The 24816-nt window shown below is 40.5% G+C and overlaps 1 protein-coding gene across 2 annotated transcripts in view; it reads right to left on the bottom strand.

Moving 5' to 3' along the window:
- LOC100711030 (protein FAM19A2) overlaps positions 1-24816 on the bottom strand; it is an 86600-nt gene that overhangs the window by 30143 nt on the left and 31641 nt on the right. For both annotated transcript variants that reach the window (XM_005451807.4, XM_005451806.4), the window contains exon 2: positions 7905-8008. In XM_005451807.4, coding sequence (XP_005451864.1) covers positions 7905-8007 — 103 coding nt within the window. In that variant the 5' untranslated portion in view covers position 8008. The remainder of the gene's footprint in view (positions 1-7904; positions 8009-24816) is intronic.

Genomic DNA, 24816 nt, shown 5'->3' with positions numbered 1-24816 from the left:
CTTTATTGAAGAGTAGCTCTTACAAAGCAGGCCTTAGTACATCAAGGTTATAGTCCGTGAATGCTTAGTGGCACATGGTATGTGGTATGTTTTTCTTGAGCTGTTTCTTAAAGGTTTTACAACAATTTTAATCTTTGCTTCAAACATTGCACTTTATATCATATCATCTATTACTGTTAGTCTCTCCATATCAACAAAACAACATGCAAATTTTCTATTTATGCAAACATCTTGTATCAAAGAGACATGTCCGGCCTTTGTAACAGGTAAAAACACAATGGCTTACTTGTACAGCATGATATGTTTAGCCCTGACTGCGGTCTGGCAATGCACATAACAGAAAGACCGTTATTTAATTTTACCCAAGTAGTAGAAAGATGTGTCTATTTTAGTTCCATTGTCAAGCTAGCTAGCTAGCTAATAACAAGAGACTGTCTTTTATTTTAAAGGCACCAACATTACATTTGCTTGGCTTTACTTTGTGTCCATGTGTAATCTTCACTTTAGAAGAATTAAAATAAGTGTGTTCATGCTAGCCAGATTATCTTTGAGAGCTTAGCATCACTCTCTGGTGTTCCTAGCAGTCTTTCAGTTCTGTCCCCTTTTTTTCAGTTTTTCTTTGCGTTCCTCCTTGCTCTTTTCCTGCATGACATTTGTGTCTACCTGCATAGTTCACTTTGCTTGACTGGCCAGTTTCAGTATCCTACATCTGAAACCTCATCTCTGTGATTGTTACAAACACTGACCTGTTGGAATTCATGCACCACATAACTCACATAGCATATACACAGTGTAGTGCACAGAAGTGTACTAACAGAAGAATTATATTTCAAATACTGGTGGCTGTTTGGGGCCAGTCTCTTTTAGTCGCCTCACCAACCGTTGCTATAACAAATAGTTCCATGTTTGTTCCATGAACTGGTTAACTTGGATTGACTGAGGCTGGAAGCTAGCGTAACCTAGCTAGCCCAGGTCAGCTCTGAGACTAGGCCTATGGGGGTGTCCAAATTCATAGGCTGCATCCTCCTGAGGACCCGGCCTTCATGGTCTACGTGAGCCGGGTCCTCCGAAGGCTGGGTAGGCCGGAGGTGAGCGGCTATGAAATTGGACGGTCCAGCCTTCAGTTTTGCATCAACAGCTGTCTCGGTAGAGTTTAATAAACTCGGCCGTGTGTTCCTTTCTATCTAAAATATAACAGGACACTGGAGTAAATTCTACCATCTCACACTTCTGTTTAATCAGTTTTCCATTCGACATTTATTCAGCTGTGTGAAAACAATAACTTTAATCTCAGCCAAACCGATTTACTCACGAACAAATAAAACACTGAAAAAAGCCAAACAATAACATTTTTAAGTTACCTAAGTGACTTATATATATATATATATCATGTTTAACCTGAGTAGCGAAAGACTGCGGGGGGGTTGAAAACGATATGCTGGGAGTTCGCTGTTATCGCCCCGGCTAGCCATCGAGCTGGTGGGTAACAGACGTCTCTGAAAACGTCAGAACACTTCTGCAAATATGTTATATCTTGATAAACCGAGCAGATATTTGAAGTTTACACAGCTATATTCTTGCCTGAAAATATCTTAAAAAGTTTATTTTGTGACCCAGAAAGAGTAATATTAAAACTTAGTAGCGGCCGCCATTGTTGGAAACTGGAATTGGCTGGGCCGCGCTATAAATTCTGGGATATGGTGGGCCACAAAGGATATACCTGAAATACAAATAAATAATAATAATAATAATAATGGATTGCATTTATATAGCGCTTTTCTAGGCACCCAAAGCACTTTACAATTCCACTATTCATTCACTCTCACATTCACACACTGGTGGAGACAGCTACAGTTGTAGCCACAGCTGCCCTGGGGCAGACTGACAGGAGCGAGGCTGCCATATCGCGCCATCGGCCCCTCTGGCCAACACCAGTAGGCGGTAGGGTAAAGTGTCTTGCCCAAGGACACAACGACCAGGACAGAGAGAGCAGGGGGATCGAACCGGCAACCTTCTGGTTACAGATAAGCTTCCCAATCCCCTGAGCCACGGTCACCCCACAAATAAATAAAATAAGTCAATAAAAACAACTAAAAAAAGAACAAAATGCTTGGGTCAAAGTGTGACCATAAAAATGCAATCAAGTGTTTGTGCAGATCTAATATTTAACGAAGACTATTCCAAAGTCTGGGACCTGCCACAGAGAAGGCTCTGTCGCCACGAGACTTGAGTTTAGTCCGTGGAATGGATAACATTAGTTTTGAACTGGACCTCATGGTTTTCTCTGGAGCATAAATAAACAGGAGCTCAGACAGGTACGAAGGGGCCGTTAAGTGCCTTAAAAACAAGAAGTAAGAGTTTAAATTGGATCCTGTAAGGAACAGGGAGCCAGTGTAGAGAGGCTGAAACTGGGGTAATATGCTCCTTCTGTTTAGTGCCAGTTAGCAGACGAGCAGCTGCATTTTGGACCAGCTGGAGATGATAAAGAGAGGCCTGGTCCAGACCAAAGTACAAGGAATTGCAGTAGTCCAGTCTGCAAGTAATAAAGAAATGAATAACATGTTCAAAGACATTAGCTTGAAGGTATGGCTTTACCTTAGCCAGCTGTCTTAAATGAAAAAAGCTGGATTGGACTACTGCACTCACCTGCCTACACAGTTTGAAGGAACCATCAAGGTGCACACTGAGGTTTTTTACATTTGTCTTACAATAGGAAGATAATGGGCCCAGAGCACTGTCAATGTGATTATTAATGAAGTTACCAAAAATGACAACCTCTGTTTTGTTTTCATTTAATTTTTAAAAAATTACCTCTGGATAATAGGAAGCCATCTCCCAAGGTTTAAAGCTAACTAGCCATTGGCTTAGCTTCCTATATACCATGCAGACAGGAAAGTTGCATCTAACAGCTGCCTTCAGACTTATACAAAGCACCTCCTTTATTTAATGTAAGACGCATCACTGCAAGATCTGTGGTTATTTTGATGCATACATATATTTACATTTACTATCAGAAGACACAAAAGGCACAGGAGGAAAAACAATAGCAGACGCATTTAGAATCTATGTACAGTCGATTATTGTAGATGCTAATTAAAATAAATCAGATGTCCCCACGACTTTAGATCCAAGCCGTCCTGTCTGACTCCTATCTCTGCTCAATAAAGGACAAGCACAAAGGTGAACGGAGTGACCAGAGACACTTATTAAGTTTGTGTTGTAAACATCCACTGTTGTAAAGGACAGACTCCTCTGTAGCAAGCTGGCTTGACAGGAGAGTGCAAAGGCAAACCTTCTTTTTAATAAATCAGAGCAGAAAATAAACCAAATTTGCATAACTGTCAGAGAGCAGCACGTTTGATGGTGCAGCCATGATCCTGTCTTTGCTGACACAAACTGGTTATCTAAAGAAGCAAAACCTCATGTATGTGCATTATTAAAATAGTTTTTCATCTTGTTGAAATGCCAGCAAGTGAGCTTAGGTCCCTCCTTCTTCCAGAAGCCAGAACATGTCTCTATTGGACATGTTCTGGCATCATTTTATCTCTTGAATGATAACAGGTTTGCAGTGATACAAATAACACTCAGGGGAAATTAGTGGGCGGCGGTGGCTATCTGGGTGAAATGGAGCACGTGCGAGATTATTCTGATCTACTTCCTGCTGAAATGATGAGCGCCTTGAATGGGGGATGGCTGCCAATCAAAGCCACTCACATCAAAGTGCTGCACTCCCAGTGTAATTGGTGGACAAAGAGGAGAGAGGTATGTGCAATTTCTGTCATCCTCACGAATGGACATCCTGTCTGGCAGCAGAGCTGCCTGCATACCACCAATTACCTGAGGCTGTGCATTGTCAGTGGGACTCCCAATGATGAAACATGTGGGTTGGTCTTTGCTTGTAATGTTGCTGAGTTGCCATAATTGATCTCTGTGGGTTTACTGGTGACGACTCAACAACACTTTTAATTAGGCAATGGGAGACGAGTTTGACTCATACCACCAAAGTGGCCGTTTCAATCCAATTACTCCACCGTTTACCACTGTGAAATTTTATTTGTGATGCAGAATGGTGACAAATTCCTTTCGTAACATCTTGCATGAGAAGTGGCAGCCTATGTGGCAGTTCTCCTCAGTGCATTTGTTCTGTGTGCTGCTTTGCATTTGTCACTCTGGTTTGGGAGAATCACACAAGCCTCCGCGGGTCTCAGTAGCTCCCAAAGAGCTGAGTGAATGGATGGAACGCCACTAACCAAACTTATAGAGAGAGGAAAGTTGTTTAGGTCTTGGCATGGGGAGATACATTATGTTGAGCCTCTTTAGGCCACATGATTAATCAGACAGAGCACATGGTGTGACTGAGACACCTAATAAAAACCTCTGTCTCTGCATCAGATCTGTCATTTGTTGAACCTGCTCCAGAAGGAAATGAGTGACTTTGTTATTCTGCTAGTTTCTTATATTAATATGTCAGTTAAAAAGAGCAGAAGCCCAGAACTCGGTTTTTAGAAAACTTGTACAGTGTTCTGTGTTGCAGATCACCCCTGATGATGTTTTCATTGTGTGGGGGAGGAGCTTGACCAGTGTTGGTCAAGGTACTTGAAAAAAGTAATTAGTTACTAATTACTGATTACTTCTCCAAAAAAAGTAATCCTGTTACTTTACTAATTACTTATTTTCAAAAGTAATTAGTTACTTAGTTACTTTTTAAAAACATGATACACAACCTGAAAACAATAGACCTTTCAGCCCAATTCTATTTTTTCTGTATAATCCATCATATAAAATTGAATCAAATGAAAAAATCTCTTTTTAAAACTTGTTTTATTATTTTTAATCTTTTAACTTTATGCTTCAAGCAAAAATTAAATTATATGCAGCAGTCTTTGACTTGAAGAAATTTGTTTAACATTTAAACCTATTTTCTGCACATTCCAGCATATAAACTAAAATAATGTTTTGTGTTTACTCTCACTCTTTCAAACAAATGCAAGTAAAACACAGCAGGAAATAAATAAAATCAAAGATTGAGCAGCACTGAGTCCTGTCACTCTTAAATCTATTGTCAGCTGTTTAGCAGGAGTGGGGCGGGTGGAGGTTTGCCCACAGCGGTCATGTCAGTGGGGGGATCCGGGGGCTTCTCTGTGAATGTCACATTCCCGTGGCGGCGTGCTCGCTGCTCGCTCAGATTTGAAGTTTAATTTTTCGCTGTAGAAAGAAGTTTTCTTCCCACACAGAGTGTACAGCGGACGCTATGTTTTTGTCACTTTTTATGGAATCAAACTCAAAGTAATGTAATTACTTCCATGCTTTAAATGCTGCATGGTCGTACTCTCTCCATGACTCCATATTATCCATAGTTGGTCTGCACGCGTCTGTTGCTGCCACGGACGTCACACGTGCTTACGTCATTGTCATGAGACACTCTCACAAACAACATCACGGTTTAGTAACCCAGTAACGCAGCCTGCGTACAGGAAAGTAACAGTAATTTAATTACCTTTTTTGAATAAGTAATCCCTTACTTTACCCGTTACTTGAAAAAAGTAATCAGATTACAGTAATGCGTTACTTGTATTAGAGCTATAAGCCACAGTTAAAAACTTTGTTGCATTTTGGAGCATTACTCAGTAAGACCTGAATGTAAACTGTCACGACTTGGATTGCTTCTCCAGTTTATTTTCATTCCCAGGGCGTCGAATACTGCTGTTCTGTTTGAGCTACCACTGTCTCACTGATGCACACATTTTGTTCTTTGTCCAGGTTATAGCAATAGTGAGATGGGTCACTCATAGCTGGTATATAAGCACTTGCAGTGAGTCCCTTGGCATTGTTGGTATAAACCCACTGGATAGTTGCCATTTTTCCAGTGTCGTATAGCAGCATGTTTTAACCCAAACATGCTGTGGCAATCTTTTTCTAAACCCAACCAAGTAGTTTCAGAGCTTGAACCTGAGTAGCGAATCCAGTGGGCATAAGCAAAACAGATTACTGAGCAAAAACACAGTGTTACCAACTGGGACACGAGCCAGACTCCTTGCTGATAATCTTTTGACTTATGCCGGGCTCACGCTGTGCGATTTTTGGCCCATTTTGAGCCGATTTTTGAGTCGTGCGACCGTTTTGGTGATCGGCCCGAGTTTGTCCTTCATCGTGCGTCGTGCATCATGTAGTGTACGTGGGGTAACGAGAAGCGATTAACACCTCACGACCAGCTCCCGATCATCAATCGCTTGGTCGGGAGGATTTCAAACCTGTTTGAAATCCTCGCGACCGTCGTGAGGGTGTCACTGCAGCTTCTCACACTGCGCATGCGCAAACACAAATGTCAGCGAAAAAAACGGCGCAGCACGGCAGTGCAGCGTGTGATCTGGACACAGGCGATGGAGGCACAACTTGTAGAACTTTGGAAAGCTCACCCGAGCCTTTTCGATGTGGCCTCACAAAATTATCACGACCACAAGAACTGTGAAAATAGTTGGATCTACACTGCTGCTCAATCACAGCTGCCTGATCAATGTTTTTCATAAAGTTGACGGTGGTGGTGTGCGTGTCTGTGTGAGTGAAAGACAGAGAGGGAGAGCGAGCGGCAGAATTTCTGTTATAACCTTCATTTTATGAACGCACAGTTTGAGCACTCAGGTCGCATCAGAGCATCGGGCCGTATAGTGTGAGACCCTGCATCGTGACCTATGAACTTCTAACCCCTGCGAGTCAATCGTACAGTTTGAGCAGGAGCTGAATCGCGCGACTGAAAAAATCGCACAGTGTGAGCCCGGCATTACTCGACTGATAATCAACAAGTTTCCTGACACGGCCTTTGCCCTGTTATCTCTTCATACACCACCTATGGTGTCCAATTTTACAACCAGAGCATAAAAGCATCAACATAAAAGACAGCTTAAAATGCCAACACGATCTACAGAACATCAGTGTTTGAGAGCCTAGGAAGAGAAGGCACTATTCAAGACTTACAGTCAAAAAACCTCAAATTTAACAATTTACTTAGATGGTTTTATGACGTATAACAGCATCAGTTACTAATGGTCAGTCCAGTTATTCATGCTACTGCTGCGGACACTCCTGATCTGACTTGCACCACAGTAATGGTAGCATTGCTACATGGTGGAGCAGACCAGATTTATACTGCAAATAAACACGACACCAGAGCTCTTGCTTTCTCTCTCTCCCTGGTCCTGTTGGTTGTGCTGCAGCATACATCATAATTTTGTAACATCGCAAAAATCACTGAGCTAACCATGGAAGCTACTCAAATTCAGTTAATTAGCTAGCTTTTTTGTTTTTTAATATAAATATATTACATTTCCTCGCTCCCACTCCAGTCCAAAATGAGTCTTTCTTCATGTTACTTCTCTCCACTGAGCAGAATCTACTACTTCTGTCTAATCAGCCTAAAAGTTCATACAGTTGATAGAAAGTTAATGCCTCCATGTCACAAACACAAACTGAGAATACTTTTCAGTGAAGTGATAGAAATCTCGTGTCCAACATATTTCCATATTTATAGAGTTTAGCTTTTTGAGTGAAGGACAATGATAAGAAAGCAATGTTACACAGTGAGTGTTATTCTAAACCGATTATTCTGTATTCATCTCAAATTGTTGGTGAAAATACTTTTTGCTTGCTTGCTGGTTCGCACTGTGGCACGACATCATACAGTCAACGAGCAGCTTTAGCCTTTAATACTATGAAGGATAAAAAAGCAGTAAAAACATACGATTTTTATGAATATATTCATTAAAAAAGAATATATTACTGACTAGGTCATAATTGTTTTCAGTGTCAAAGTCCAGACCAGTGATATCCAGAAGCAGTTCATCACTACAGCCGACCACTGAAAAACTAAAGAAGCAAAGTAAAAGCTGCTTTTGTTTCTGTGGCCTCACCTGTTGTTGCTTCTGCTGGTGCAGACATCTCCCAGACGCTCATGACAAGCACCATTAGAAGTAGAGCTCCTTTGCTTCCGATCTGCGGGTATGGCTCACTCATCCTTGATAAAGAGGCGAGAGGAGAGGAGTGTTAGCACAACTAACTCATTTATGATAGCTGCAGTTTGAAGCAATTTGAGGTGAAACCAGAAAAACTATTTATAGATATACAGAGATACAGTTTACATCTAAATGATTCAGAGAAAGCTTGGGAGGAAATGCTGTGGTCAAACGAAACCAAAATCCAGCTCTTTCAAAATCATGAGTATGACCCAAACAACACCATCCCCACAGTGAAACAAGGAGGTGGCAGCATTATGCTGTGGTGTTTCTGCTAAGGACCAAGTAACGATTCCACTGCAATGAGGGGAAAATCGACAGGCCCGAGACGGTCTCCAGACCTCAGTCCTGCAGAAAATCTGTGGAGGGAGCTGAAGCTTCGAGTTGCCAAGTTTCAGCCAAGAAATCAAAAGGATTTAGAGAGTTTCTGTAAAGAGGAGTGGTCCAAAATCCCTCCTGAGATGTGAGCAAACCAACTAAAAGAAACATGTACCCACCAAGTACTCAGTCATGTTTTTCACAGGGATCAACTCACATAAAAATCAATGTATAACCTTTGTGTAATGTGTCTTTTCTGGATTTTTGGTTGATATTCTGCTGAAACCTCCATCAAAATTATAGGCCCTGCATTTTTGTAAGTGAGCAGATTAATAAATTCAGCAGGAAGTTGAATAATTATTTCCCCCAAGGATGAAAGATGGCTAGATAGACATCATTAACCCACATTAAGCCCCTGGTTTACATACATTTACCAAACAAAAGCATCTATTATCATCTGTGTCAGCCTCTCCTCCTTTTTTTCATCCCTTCGCTCGCATGAATGCATGTTTGCTCGTATAAAGCAGGGATAGAGGCTATTATCCTCCTCCTTGCTTCTCAAAACAAACTACAGCTGTGAATGCACCCCCAGATCACCATCTCCAAATTCTCTCTTTCTTCCCCTGCGGCTCCCCTCGCGCTCAAACGAACATGAGGTGAAGGCTCTCTGCTGCCCCAACAGGCTTCAGCAAGCCTCTGTAGGCTCTACAGCAGAGTGGAGAGCGGGCAGGTCGCAGTGGCTATTCCATCCCTCCGCAGTGCCTTTTTCTCTGCACTCCCTCTCCCTAATGAAGTGTGGTGGAGCCAAGGCCACACTGCATAAACCGTCTGGCACAGTGTGTTATCACCGACAGACAATGATCAAATTTCAAACGGGGATGCGGCAGTGGTACGGTAATTACTGGAAGGGGCATAGTATCGTATGGCGGGAGGGTACAAAGTTACAAGCTGCGTTTACGCCTTATTTACCACCTCCCGCCTCTTATCTGGCTGCCGCATTGACATATAGATTGGCTAAACCTCATTGGGGATCTCAGATTATTTGTGTAATTAAGTTTATTTTTGCAAAGCAAACATGACCTTTTAGCAAGGTTTTGTTAGAGCGCTCAGTGTCACACAGGAACTAGTATTGAGTTGTGTTGCTCCGGCAATAAAGAACATTCAGAACTCACATGTTTAATGTGCCCTTTAAAGATATAAATAGATGCCTGTCATCTGGACATGTAGGCGATGGCAGTATGTGGAAGGGGAAGTCTTAAATAATCTCTAAAGATTTATGTATTAATTAATTTTGACATGGCTTCATTTAATGAAATTTGACTTAAAGGTCATGAATAATTTATACATCACATTTTTACTGCTTTAAAAAAAGGCTAAATATTTTTGGGAAATACTGATTGCTACCCAAAGCCATCACAGTGACAGCGAGACTACAGGAGGTCACCGAGAGCGAAGAAGTTATTTGAAGTGCTGCGGCTTGATTATGTCATTGCTTTCAGGTTTTTATAGGGATTAAACAAGATGCATCATGTTAATTTGTGAATTTCAGATGGTAAGTACCATCCAACTCTTGACAAAGGAAAGAGGCAGGAAAAAGCAAACGGATGGGGAATCGATTCCCAAGTCCTCAAACTAACGATCAAACCGGTCACTTGTTCCTACAATCTGATACAACCGACGTTAGTGAGATACAGGCACGAGTACTCGAAAAAAATGATGTGGCATTTAATGAGATAGTAGAAGTGTAGAAAGGCTAATCGCTCAGCTACAGAGCTCATTCATATTCCTCAAAGGGATCATGAACCATAATGTTGTAACCACTAAAAATAGACTAACTACAAGCTGAGACACTGTGAAACGATGGTATGAGCTCCTGTAGAAACCAGAAGTCTGTGTGATGTCAACCTTACTTTAACAAAAATGTGTTTCACTCACACTGTCACAGAAAAGAATGACTCAGCCACAGTCCTAACATAGTGTCTGATTGGTGGAAGTTGCTGTCGCCATGGAAATGTCAGGTTTCTTAGTCAGTGCTAAACCGCTTGAGCAGGCACAAACACTACACACAAACTACCATTATGCGTTATTATATATGTATAATCTAATGTATACGTTTCCAATATACTGTTAATAATGGATTGCATTTATATAGCGCTTTTCTAGGCACCCAAAGCGCTTTACAATTCCACTATTCATTCACTGGTTCACACACTGGTAGAGCAAGCTACAGTTGTAGCCACAGCTGCCCTGGGGCAGACTGACAGAAGCGAGGGTGCCATATCGCGCCATCGGTCCCTCTGGTAGGGTAAAGTGTCTTGTCCAAGGATCGAACTGGCAACCTTCCGGTTACAGATGTGCTTCCCAATCCCCTGAGCCACAGTCGTCCCCGTTCAACAGGGTCGCCCCTGTTGTTAACAACATAAGTGTTAAGATAAGCAAATTCCAAAACGTTCCAAAGGTCACTTGCTGTGGATTCTGGAATTTTCAGTGGGTTATTATTATGAGTAGTTCCTCTAATTTTAGGAGTAATTATGTATGCATTGTTGTAGCTCTGACTTTATTTTCGGATCCAAATCCAGTCTTTGAATCAGTATTTGGCTCATAAACCACCTTGTAGCTAAACCCTATATTCTTTATTTAAGAATACAGAGATTTTCTGAAATGTCAATAGAGAAAATGAATGAGAAAGTCATTTCAGAAGCACAGCGCTTCATAAAATGGCTTGTGCCCTATAGGGTAACTGTAACAGAAGACAACAGAAAAGGTAAAGAAACATAAAATTTGTGCAAATATTTTGTGCACTAAAAATATTTCACAGACAAATTTTGTGTGTATATACATTACATAAAACAACTGCATCCCAAAATTTGGCATTTCGTGTCATTTTTCTCAGCGCCTTCAGTGTGTAAGAGCCTTTAGAAGCACATCATGGTATGGATTCCAAGACATCCACTAGAAACTTCAATTTTCTAGCTTATCCAGGTGCAGAGCTTCCTTCCCATCTTACATAACTATAGGTCCTAATAGCAGTTTGCGCAAACAACCCCTGGTATCATTTTATGAGGAGAGCGGTCTATCTGTGTGATAAGGTGTTGGAATTTCCTTTTATTGGGATTGTCATTTCCCATCTCACCTTGCTTCAATTAGATTTCCTTTGTTTCCCAGGACACTTGCTGTGCATGCCAGAAATATCGGAGGTCATTAAGCCACTTATCCACAAGAGGAGGGATAATGCAACTCAAACAACTAAATGGACCCAAGGTGATCCTTTATTTTCATAATATATTTTTTCCATCCCTATTAAAGCCACGATTGCCAGTATCATGGTATTTAACAGTGTTTTCAGTGTAGCTACAGAGTGATCGTGAGGAAGGAAATTCACTGAAATGTTGAGCGTGATAGCCAGGTAATGCACCAGTGTATGCATTTTCTCAAATGGACCTCAATTGTACGCCCAGATACTTATACTGGAACAGTGTGTGCTTACGTTCTCCTCCCAGAGACAGATTTATGGTCGCCGGTTAGCCGGAGAATTGGAGGCTGGGTTGAAATGGTGGCCAGTTGGTGTCAGTGTGCAATTCAAAGTAATAAGTGTGTGGGGGGAAAAAAGGGTCATTGGTGCCGCAGAGCAGGGCAGCGTTACAGCATCATTTGTTGGATGCTGTGGAAAGGTGCAATTCCATAAATGACATCTCATTGCACCTGAATGTGCTGCGTTGTCACTGGTGCTCAGCAGAGCGAGTCGCTGGAGATTTGTTACCCTTTGGAGCCAGTTTACATCTTGACCTTGGCTTGAAGGTCTTTTGCATTTTTGGAAAAATATAAAACAATATCCTTATAGTTAATATAAATAAACATTGTGATCCTGGCTTGCCAGTGGCAAGATTGCATGTTTCATTACTCTACTTAACCTTTCAAAATTGTAACATTGATTGATTGATTGAGCCTTTAATTGTCACTTGCAATGTTACACGTACGTGTTACCTGCAGTGAGATGGGGCCCCTTCCGACCATACATACATTGCACAAACATCACATTGGGAAGAAAGGTCAGAGAGAGGTCGAATGGTAAGAAAAACATTGTTTATGTAATAAAGATAATTCACATTTAGGTTTATATTAGTTTATTTCAAGGTTAGACAAACACCTACAGAAATAAATAAAAAATAAAAGTGTAAATCCTAAATATTTATGTTTATGTTAAGAAAAGATAAATGATGGTAAATTATCACCCATGTTGTCCTGACATGCTCTACAAAACATTTTTGACGCAACCTTTCGTTGGCTTTTACGGCCCACAATACCTGTTTAACTTGAGCCTTACTGCTGTCACAATGCTCGCTGTTAGATGCAGCAGCTGTTTTCAGTGACAGGGATCAGTTTGGGCGAAGCTGTTTTCACACATGCAGCTCTGAACTTTTCCAGACATTAGCCGACGGGCCTGAATGTCAGAATGCAAATTGCTGGCTCATAAAAAGGTCTTTAACCTGCCAGCTCTCTAGCTTAATTTCTGTGAGATGGTCGGATAAATCCATGTGAAAACAATGCTGGTCAGTGAATTCACAGTGAAAGAGTGGATATGGAATATTTCTTGTAGTGAGAGCTTGACAAGGGCAAACGATCTCCTGTTGTGTGCTTCATGTCAGAGAGGACACATTTGGACAGAGGCCTGTGAAGTATAAGTTGAAATTTATTCCAACTTATACTTGTGTAATTTAGCTAACTGCCTCAGCTTGCTAATGTCATGTTTTAACCATGTGCCATAAAAGTGTAGGCTTAGTGCGAAATTCTTTAACACTTTTTCTAAAATCTCATTACATTTGTGTGGCAGATACACTTCTTTAAGCTAAGCCAGACCAAATATGACAGCTCTGTACACTATTCCGCTTAAACGTTTTATTTTTTTAAAAGACAAGACCACAACCGGTCGCAGCAGATGGCCCCGCCCCTCCCTGAGCCTGGTTCTGCCGGAGGTTTCTTCCTGTTAAAAGGGAGTTTTTCCTTCCCACTGTCGCCAAAGTGCTTGCTCATAGGGGGTCATATGACTGTTGGGTTTTTCTCTGCATGTATTATTGTAGGGTCTATCTTACGATATAAAGCACCTTGAGGCGACTGTTGTTGTATAAATAAAATTGAATTGAATTAATTACTTGATTTCAGAATGATCAGCTCTTGCTTCATAGTTTCTTCCTTTAAGATTACCTGGAATTTCATTAGACTGAGCCAATAAAGAACAATAAAGCTCATTATCTTAGCAACGACTGCCCTCCAGTTTTATTCCATCATTTATACGTGTTCAACTACTGCAGCTTTCAGTGCTCCTTGGGAATTTATACTGCAGCTTGTAATAAAGATTCAGATAGGCATTTTGAGAGAAAACAAACTCAAACTTAGATTGTATCTATAGTGGTTGGAATGTTTCATTAGCATGTAAGCCTCACAATATTTTTTGTATAATGTATGAGCCTTTTGCCACAGAACACAGAACAAGCCTGCAGAGAAATGTATAATATATGCAGAAGTGAAGTTAGCAGGGTAAAAAATGATTTAAAAAAACAAAAACAAAACAAATACTAATAAATGGAAACATAAGTGAAATGTATAACTGCCCATTGAGCACAGTATATTGTGCACTACACTTGAAGACACTCAAGACCTCAAGCATAGTGCACAATACACTGTGGATAATGCAAATGATGTCTGTTATTGAAGAATAATGCATATTCTTTTGAGCACTGCCACCTCGCTGGCTGTCTCGGATTTGCGTGGTCTAATTTATCCAAACATTTAGCCCGTCCACTCCCGTCACAACACTGAAAGCAGCAGAGCCACAAGCCAGCTTTAAAGAAAGGCTTCACTTGAGCCTCGACCTTGGTCACAAACAGTTGCTTCTTACACTAACAGCAAAGTCCTCACCTGCAGTCACGCTGTCAACATTATCTCTGTTGTCTTGTGCTGTCCCTGAACTGCACACGTTGCCATCCCGAAAATAATAAAATATCTAAATCCAGATTTTACTATATCATTTTCAAATATCAGCGTTAATGCATTTCTTTTACAGTTGGAGTTCTGCTGCTTTAATTAACATTCTTGGGAGGTTCCTGTTGTCACTTGAGGTTTTTTTAACAGCTTGAAAGGAAAATAAATGAATTGAAAAGTTTTGACAGGCCGAGTTCAGCGCTGCCCAGGGTCTACTTCCAGTTTATTGCTGTCAGTGGTGAAATAATAACATTTGGTGTACTGTTGCCTAGAGACACAGTGAACAACCCCAAAACTTGACACTTTGCCCAATCATTTATTGTCCCTGCTCTGACAGTGAGGCTAAACAATACATCAAAAGGTTCAGGTTATGATCCCTTCTGCTCCTGGCAGCCATACTGGGACACTTTCCTTTTACCATTAGTATCTTTGCTAAAATATTTAGAGCTTACCAATGTGTCCCCCCAGTTCCACCTTCTCTAATGTAGACTGTACACCCGTCCACATATTTGGCATAGTAGAATGGGAACAAATGTATGGATTCCTTTCTCTGTTTTTATCATGCCAGTTTCACTAAATTCAGGATCGACATTTTAAGTAAGAAAGTTTCACAAATATCAATGGAAATGTGCATTTTCAGTGCAGTGACTCCTGTGGTACTGTTGTTAATCTGGGACAAAAGGATAGAGGAAGCTTTGGCTATGGCTCAGGAGGTTGGTGGTTCAATACCTGCCTCTGCTAGTCTGCATGTGTACATGCATAGGCATAGAAAAAGGTTCTTGCACAAGTATGTGAGAAAGAGTAAGTGTATAAATTGTGTACTGCATAATTATATCCAATTTACTGATTCCAAACTTCACTGTGCTTTAGTGTAGCAGAGCAGTAGTATCCCTGTAACCTGGGATGACAAAACATTGAAATACCTGAAACTGTTCTGGTCACGTGTGTCATTGTGGTCTCAAGTGTAGTTTACTTAGAATGTTAATATAGTCTAGCTTTTGTAAATAGTTTGCTTCTTATATAGCATTTTCTGCTCTATTTAAGCGTTATGCAGCATGTGTCATTCACCTACAAATTCATATAAACATTTCCCCCCTACTAACATTCACAGTCTAATGGTAAATGGTAAATGGCCTGTGCTTATATAGCGCTTTTCTAGTCCCTAAGGACCCCAAAGCGCTTTACATATCCAGTCATTCACCCATTCACACACACATTCACACACACATTCACACACTGGTGATGGCAGCTACGTTGTAGCCACAGCCACCCCGGGGCGCACTGACAGAGGCGAGGCTGCCGGACACTGGCGCCACCGGGCCCTCTGACCACCACCAGTAGGCAACGGGTGAAGTGTCTTGCCCAAGGACACAACGACCGAGACTGTCCGAGCCGGGGCTCAAACCTGCAACCTTCCGATTACAAGGCGAACTCCCAACTCTTAAGCCACGATCGCCCTAATGAACAGATTAAGAGAAACTGCATTCAGTATCTTGCCTTAGGATACTTTGGCACTCAGACTAGAGCAGCTGGGGATCAAACCACCAACCTTCAGGTAGCAGATGACCTGCTCCACCTCCTGAGCCACAGGCACCCACTCTGTTATCTACATGTTGTGGCTGTTGTGTTGTCACCAGGGTATAGCATCCCCTATATGAAACAGCAGGTCCGTGTGTTGCTCTTGCTGTTGTTGGTTCCTAGCTATGCCCCTCCTAGATCAGGACCTCCCTGTTTGTTGTGTTGGTGCCTTTAACCTTTAACTAATATTGTGGCTTGCTGTGTGTGTGATACAGACCATTAGTAAGTCTGTGGATCACTTACGTATCTTATTAGTCTTACTTAGCACTAATTAGCCATTTTTTGCTCTTATCCATTGCACCCATACAATTTAAGACTGTAGCTTGCTGACCAGGTTTGGTATTGTTGGCAGGAACCAAAATTCCAATATGAAGGTTCAGACTGTAAAATTACTGAATGATGTTGTAACGACTGAGATGACGTTATTTACACTTTCTTGGACACTCGAACAGCAAATCTAAACAGGTTGCTCAAAATCCTTTACTGTGCAGACAAATACCAAAACAAATGGAAGCAACCAATGCACCAAAGTTCTCAAAAAGTATTCCAGTAAAGAACTATGATGGTTACTTTAAAAGTATGATTTACATTCTCTAATTGTCTTGCATGGTCTGCGTTGTTCACAGATACACCACAAAACACTTAATAAGCAGATTTACTCTTCCTAACATAATTAACCAACTGGCATTTTTACACTGATTTTCCATAACTGGGATACACTTGGCTGGTGGCACATTTCTGATGTCTACAAATCCGGTGTTTGTATGCACAGGCAGGGGAGAGCTTAAATGCTTCTTCAACAAGAACAGTTTCAATATATTCAACATCCCTAGTATTTCTAACGTCACTGTGGGATGGAAAGCTGCTATAATCTCATGTAGTCACGGTTAAGAATGGTGTTAAAATAGGAAAACAAAACTCACTATGAGGCATATTTGATTTGGCAGAACAGCACTTTAGTGAAACGAGGACTGCTGGTAGATTCTGACCTATTTTCCCATTGTTGTCCCATTTGTGTCATTTATTTTTCTACCTTGATGGGCTTGTGCAAAGCTACAATATTTTCCATTAGCAAGTGAAGGACTCGATCGACCTTGACCTATTAATAGCAAATGTTGTTTGCAAAGGAAGTAGCAAAGGAAAAGCGTTGAATTAATTCTTCACCTGTTCTCTGCAGTCTTCGGGAGATTGTACTTGAAGTGCTAAACAATTCTACAGCATGTTAACCATGTGAGAGCAGTTTTTAAAGCTCCACAAAAAGGTAAAAGGAAGGACACACAAAGGATGAAACAGACTGTTTAAGTTTTTGACAAATAACCTAACCAAATAACACGAAGTTAATGTTGTTTAGGTATATCTTATATATTAAAAAGTCTCATCAGAATCTGTGTAACTATGTCTGTGAAGGTTCTCAGTCATCCAGGTCAGCGTAGTCTAAGGAGCATGGAAAGAAAACGCATGGCTCAACATAGAAGAGCCACCTCCACAGGACAGGACTCAGGTGTCCAGCGTCCAGACGCTTTTCTTTCCAAGCTCCTTAGACTCTGTGTGTGTACGAAAGCATGTCTAAGAGTTTTAAACACAAAATTGCTACTTACATAAACAGTATGTACAATTGCTTTAAAACTATCCATCCACATCCATAATGACTTTTCTAATACGTTAATTAAATTTTAAATGTCAATAATGTAAATAACTGAACATATCTGAAACATCTGTGAACAAATAGAAAAGTAGGTTTGTTCAGATTAAAAAGAGAGATCAATTTTCTTGGAACGTACAGCAGTGATGGGTTTTTCTGCAAAAGGGGGAATGTGCTTGAGCTGAGAGTGTTACAGATAAAATAACTTATAAAGCTAGTTATAAAATAAGACGAGCCTTAAGTCAGTGGTGTCCAAACCCAGGCCTCGAGGGCCGGTGTCCTGCAGGTTTTAGATGTGTCCTTGAGCCAACACAGCTGATTTAAATGGCTAAATGAGCTCCTCAACATGTCTTGAAGTTCTCCAGAGGCCTGGGAATGAACTAATCATGTGATTCAGGTGTGTTGACCCAGGGTGAGATCTTAAACCTGCAGGACACCAGCCCTCGAGGCCTGGAGTTGGCCAAGCCTGCCTTAAGTAGTCCCAGAGCTGAATAATAATAATATGTTGAATATTCTATGAGATGTTTGTTTTTGCTAGCTTTGTTTTCATTTGTTTTCTTCAACAATGTCTCTACTCTTCTGCTTTATGACTTCCAGTCGCTACTAAATATCCGAGCTACTGTTGAAGAGCAGTCCCGACCGGCACCGGGATGTGAGGTTTTTCACATTCCACCTGTGTTAGAGACCGTACCACTGTTCCTCCACCACGATCCACCCGCCATCCCTCCGGGAAGAAATGCCACAGAAGGCAAGGGAAACAGGGCAGTGTATTGGTTAAATTAATTGAGCTTAAAATAAAATAAAGACTTTTAAAAATGATGGAAACCAAGTGAAACCTACCAAACAAAAATAAGTCTCTTTCACTGTACTGAAATGTGTCAATCCAGCAGGCATCAGGAGGCATTTGTGGATCTATTAACTGAGACTTGGATGTGATGTGAAGCACTGCTTGTACCCTTTGATACCTACTGAAAATCTTAAATGTTGCTCTTCTTAAAAATTGCAACCCCATAATTAGCACTGACACTAATGAAACTTCAAATACTTTCAATTAAAACCAAACTGAAATTTGCAAACACACTTTGGAAACTTTAAACTAAAGAAACTGTAGATAAAAATTCTAAAAGAAATGAAATATGAAAAATACCTTCCCACCTGTGCCCAATAAACCTAATCACTACAATAAATCACATTATTATCAAATCTGTGTTGTGGTTAAACAGAAATATTCTCCAATGGTTTAAAAACATCATATAAGATCGTGCTTTTGGTTTAGTTTGACTTTTATGTGCTAAACCGTAATACTGTAACAGCACCTGCACATTAAAATGTGTTTTCAAATATTCTTTTCCTCCATGAGAAATGTAAAATCTTCTACTATCAAAGTCAGCAGCGTGAAGGTCAAACATCTAATGAAGCAACACATTCATGAGCGAAGGCAGACATGAATGTTTCATTTTCTGGTACTTTTTTCCCGACACTTTAAGGATCACGAGCATGGTGTATTTTTACATAAATATCTTGCTTTTAAGCAGCTTTAATATTCAAAAAATGTTAGCTTTACTTTCATGGCAATAATCATTTTAAAAGTGAAAGATTCAATTTTTAGTTTTGCTCAGTTGTAAGCAAGTGTGTAATCCACAGTATCAGAGAGATTGCAGGGCGGGCAGAGGGAATGTTACTAAACCATAGAAAGCTGGACTTCCCCTCGCTGTGTCTGCAGCTGGATTCGATACAGGGATTACCCCCCCTTGCTTCCTCATCCCATTCCGTTCCCCTCCATCTCTATCTCGCTCTTTACTTGGACCGTGACAGAGACTGTCACCTCGGATGGCTGCAGGGAGCCGATTGCTCCGTCGCAGAACAAACATCGCTCATTCGCCAAAACACAGATGTTCCCTTCTGACAGTTGAGGAGGGTAGCTCTCAACCCTGTCAAGCCAAACAAGGGAGTTTGCCCATTCTTTGTCACGCACTCTGTGAAGCATCTGCCTCAAATCCTGCTCAGTTCACTTCATAAACAAGACAAGACAGCTGTCACAAGCCGTGTTGGAAGTTGATATATGAACTTAGGACTATAAATGGAGCCTTGCTTTAGCACATTGTCCTGATGACTTGCTAATCAAATCGTTATCCACCAGCCTCCAGCAGAGAAAAGCCACTGCGCTGTGTGATTCACAATCCGAGTTCTGTCATGAGAGACTGTAAGTGGTTCGGTTTACTCCTCGGGCCTTCGTGTGCTCTTCTGATTATTTCTGGATGGCTGTTTTTATCAAATCCACGAGCTAATCCATATCAGAATCCAAGGAACTGACAGCTCTGCTAAATATCCACATGTGATGGAGATAAATATATCTTTGCTGTTCAGATGAGTCTTTGTCAGCTCAATTCACCTATCAAGCTTTGTTCTTGTTGTTGGTTTTTCCCTTTGCTGCCTTACATTACTGTCTAGTAGTTGTTTGATCTAATGGTTTGACTTGATTCACAAATTATGATTATGAAAGATCTACTTTGGATTTTAGTGACTACAAACGAGCCAGTTCCATCTGCTTCCAATCAGAGCTTTCTGCTGCTCAGCCTGATGACAAAATGTAATCTGTGAGTCACATTTAAGTAGGAAACTTGATTTCAAATTTCACCAAAGCAGTGCGAATATTGGTATTGTTACCTGACACTGGCGCTGAGTGCCCTTTCAGAGAGTTAACCACCAGAACGACCTTCCGTAACGACACATTGAGATGCTATCTGAGAGGCCGCGCTCATCAAAACCGCAACTGCCAAATGGTCTCAACCTTAGTTTTCCTTTGATCAAAGTGTCTATGCATCACCATCTCTTGATCCCGTGTGCTATTTCAGTCCATCCCTCCCTCAAATATTGCCTTGCAGCAGCAGCAGCAGGTAGAAGCGTTTACACAGATCATAGTGCACCTCATCCAGTCTCCTCTTTTCTCTTTTATAGTTAAAATCTCATAACACAACCGTCTAATATTTGATCTCTTAAACATTTTAGTAAAAACAGCAAAAATGTGTTTACAGCACATTCAGAAATACATATCTGGTGTTGAAAAGCAGTAGTGGAATGTAGCCGAGTAGTTAAGAGAGTGTACGCAAATTTCAGATTCATTGTTTTGACATTTAATCTGTTTTTTTATTTGACATTTTTGATTAAATTGTACTGCAGTCCAGATGCTTAATGCTTTTTAAATTTAGAATGTGAATGCAAACGTTGGTGGGTTAAAATTAATTTAGAGAAAGTCATTAAATATAGACAAAAGTACAGTAGTAAATATACTTGTGCAATTATTGCGAAAGTATTACGGAGCTCAACACTGAAGGTCCTTTAGTAAAACGTATGATCCATAATGCTATGCAAAGTATAATCTATCCATACTGTACTCTGTTTAATCCCAAACTGAAACAACGACTGATGAAGTTTGCTGTTACTATGGAAATGTTTAAACCCATAAACAGCAGGTTGCTTACTGAGTGTGAAACTTAAGAATGCACCAGAGTGGTGATGGCAGTCAGTCAAGTGCTGTTCTATATGAATATCATTAGGTCATGATTTAATACTCACACACACACAAAAGGATAAAATCGCTTTTTTTCAAAGAATTTTCTTACACTTCAATGGAGAAAATTAACGGGAACTTTACTTTTGGAAGCAGAGAACTTTGAAAAGGGGGTTGGTTTCTGTTATACTTACTGTTTGTTAAAAATGTATAAAAAATGTATTTTTAGCATTTCAATTGTTTAAGGATGCTTTCCCATTGTAAAAGACATATTTTGCTTATTTCCTCTCTCTCACTTTTTTTTTTGCCTTACATGTTGCAACAGCTAGCTAGCTGGGTTAGCATATCTGTTAGACAGGAGAAATCGCTAGCTATTGACTGCTAGCAGCTTCAAAGGGTTATAATTACCATATTTATCTCTACATTTATATTAATGTAAAAAGTGACTAAATTATGCATTTGTACGGTGGCCCTGAGAGGCCAAACGGACTGCAACTTAAGAAAACACCAGCAATAAGAAAAACGCTCCAAAAGCACACAAAACATAACGGAAATAGGAAAAACGACAACAGAAGTAGGAAAACAGAAATAGGAAAAAACAGATTTCCAAAAGCACAGGGGAAGTGTTTCTGGGGAGACAATAACCCAATGGACCAGTTGCAGGAACCAAAACATGCTAAGAATTGCGCTGGGAGACACTTAAAAGAAGTGGAGGATCTGTCAGTTTTGTGAGGAAAGAAAAGATGAGAGGTAAGTGTGTTAGCCTAACTATTAGCCTAAAAATCCATCATCAGTGTTATATGAATCACGATAAAACACACCTAACATGTTTTGGCATCCTGCAACTGGTCCGTCAGGTCCGTCCGTCTCCCCAGAAACACTTCCCTTGTGCTTTTGGAAAAATCTGTTTTTTCCTATTTCTGTTTTCCTTTTTCCTTTTTCCGTTGTGTTTTGTGTGCTTTTGCAGCGTTTTTCTTATTGCTGGTGTTTTAAGTTGCAGTCCGTTTGGCCTCTCAGGGCCACCGTAATTTTGTCAGTGTATGAGATTCTATGTAAAACCATGAATGAATGTAGGCTAGCTGCTTCCCCCAGCTTCTGGTCACTGTGATAAGCTAAGCTAGCTAATTGTTTGCTTCCTAAAGTAACTAAAGACTAATATAACCCTTACAAACATTACTTTTACACTTTTGTACAAATCAAAAGTTCAGTTAAGCACAATTTCTGAGGTTTTCAGAAGTTTAAACTAAACTGTCGGTGAAATTGAAGAAATTTAGAGGGCATTAGTGGTAGTTTTATTCTGATTTACTATTAAATGAAATAAAAATGCCACATGATGGTCTATGTGTAGATGTTTTCCATGTTAAATATGAAAGGTAAACTTCAAAAATGTGAGCGTGGAATTTGCTAAAGTGGAGGATTTTATAGGTCGAGGAGGGGCATGTGGGAAAAGAAGTCAAGCTGTCAAAACGACATCCAGGTCCACAGAAGGTCAAATAACGAAGCGACACTTTTGTCAGCTCTTTAAAAGAGTTTATTAATATCACAATGTGGTGCCATTGTGTCCTCACAGCTACAGATTGCTCCCTGTAACTGGAAGGACACGGGTTTGATCCTTGTGACAGCTGGGTGTCCTTTTGCGAGATGCCAAATCCCTCTGTCAGTGTGGATGAGCGTGTCAGCTCAATGACTGCAGAACAACATGGAGGATAATAAATAAATGATGGGTGAAAAATTATATTTATCCCTGACTGCCAGTCAGGTGTGTGGGAGTCAGCAGGAAGCTCTCGGTCTGATTTAATTTCAGTTTTGTGGGCCATAATTTCATGCTATTGCAGTTTCTAATGTGTCAGGATGTTTGATTTGATTAAATTCAATTGGCTGTATTGTCTTTCTGCTGTCTTGCTAACACCACAAAGAATATGATTACTACTACACAGCATTCTTGCCAAGCGATATTGTTCCTATAGGGATAAAAAGAGGGGATAACAGGACGTGGCAACATGGGTTTGAACCTTTACGCTGTCCCTCGGCTCTGCTGTCAGTTATACGATAAGCCAGAGCAGAACCACAGGCTTTGATTTAACATGTATCAGAATATTAAATGCCATTTTCCTTTGCCCCAGGTTGATAACAGAAACAGAGACAGAGTTGTCTTTTTAGTTATTTTTAAGGTATGTGTTATTAAACGGTTGACAGCAAAAAGGTGGATGGCACGAAAAATCTCAGAACTAAAATTAGACTATTTAGATCCATCACATTTTATGAATTTATGTAGTTGTTTACACATTCCCAATTCTCTCAGCCAACTTCTCACTGATAAAGACATTTGGAAAACTGTCATAATTTCCTTGTTTAATGAGCAGAATTTGCCTACAGTTGGCTTATAATGTGTCACATGAGGACGCATTTCAGTGTTTTATCTGTGTTACTATTATGCATACACAGAATGATGATTGAAAGAAGAAAATGAAAAGGATTATAATGCATTCGTGTAACACTTTTTTAAAGTGCTATTAACGTTATTTATCCCATAATAAAATATCTTTGGGTTGTCCAATTATGTCTTAGTTTTGTGTCTTTCCTTTTAATCAATAAGCTCTTTTCCAAGAATAGATAAAAACCTGCTGGGATTGTTTTTTGTTTCGCAGCAGCTTTACGTTACGTTTCCATATGCATAAGCACCCGAAACACAATCACATTACAGCTAAATCATGACTGCACCGTGGAGGGACCGATCGCCACTTCAACGGCGTAACCGCTATTCATTTCGAATTCACAGCGGGGCCGACTTCTCGCACAGGAGAATAGGAATACATTATACTTTGAGGTAGACCGCCATTTATCATCATTATTAACAGAACAGCCAGTGAGCCATGCACCTGTACGGATAGTTTCTCTCCCTCTGTTGCTCCTTAACCTTCATCCGTGACACGTTAAAGCACCTACAGGAGCTTTTGCCAAGTTTTCTTCTGTGGAATAATAATAATAAGGTTTCCAGTTAAGAGTCAAAAATTGCTATAATTGGCTTTAAATCCTTGCTTTTGCAGCAGGATTTATGCTCAGATTCAACATGGAGAGAAATGGAAATTATATAAACACTTAGCAACAGAGCCGCAGAGAGCAGAGTGCCAATCAAAACACTGTGATATTCACGCACACAGCTGTCAAGGCTGCAGCCGCCTCGTTCTTTGTGAAGCTAAATAGGCTAATAAAGTGAGCAGATATGATCAAGCAGAGAGTTTGTCTGAATTCAGATGAGAACGGCATAACTGAAGATTACAGCAGAAGATGGGCCGATATGTGAAGTTTTGTAGCTATGTTTAAGAGAAAAAAAAGAGAGGCTTTTTTAAACACCCCCCCTTCCCGTCTCACTTGTAACTATAAATGCTTCTTTGGTGACAGGCTCAGTGCGCTCTGCCTCGGTGTACTTCCTTCAGCGTGTGTGATCGGAAACCCAAAAATTCCCACCTCGGATTAGTTGCAGCCAATAAGCGTGGGGGAAACATGAATAGAGCTGGCTCTCACACGCTTTGATGAGAAGAAAAGGTGAGGAGTGAGGTGTCGGAGCACAGGGGAAATCTATTTTTAGGTGTCTAATAAAACTTCTCAGTGCCGCACCGACAACAGCGAAGAAGTTGACAGGCGATTATGATACTCTTTAATTAGCTCCCCAGCTCCAGTATATCTGTTAGCCAATTATTATCACTCAAGACCGTATTTGATCCCGGCTACCCTGGCCTTATGTCAAAGAGCAGAAGAAATATAGACTGAATTTGCTTCGT

Source organism: Oreochromis niloticus, linkage group LG17, assembly GCF_001858045.2.
Source record: "Oreochromis niloticus isolate F11D_XX linkage group LG17, O_niloticus_UMD_NMBU, whole genome shotgun sequence".
Taxonomy (NCBI): Eukaryota; Metazoa; Chordata; class Actinopteri; order Cichliformes; family Cichlidae; genus Oreochromis; species Oreochromis niloticus.
The sequence above is the reverse complement of the archived record's forward strand: the minus strand, read 5'-3'. Positions and strand labels throughout refer to the sequence as shown.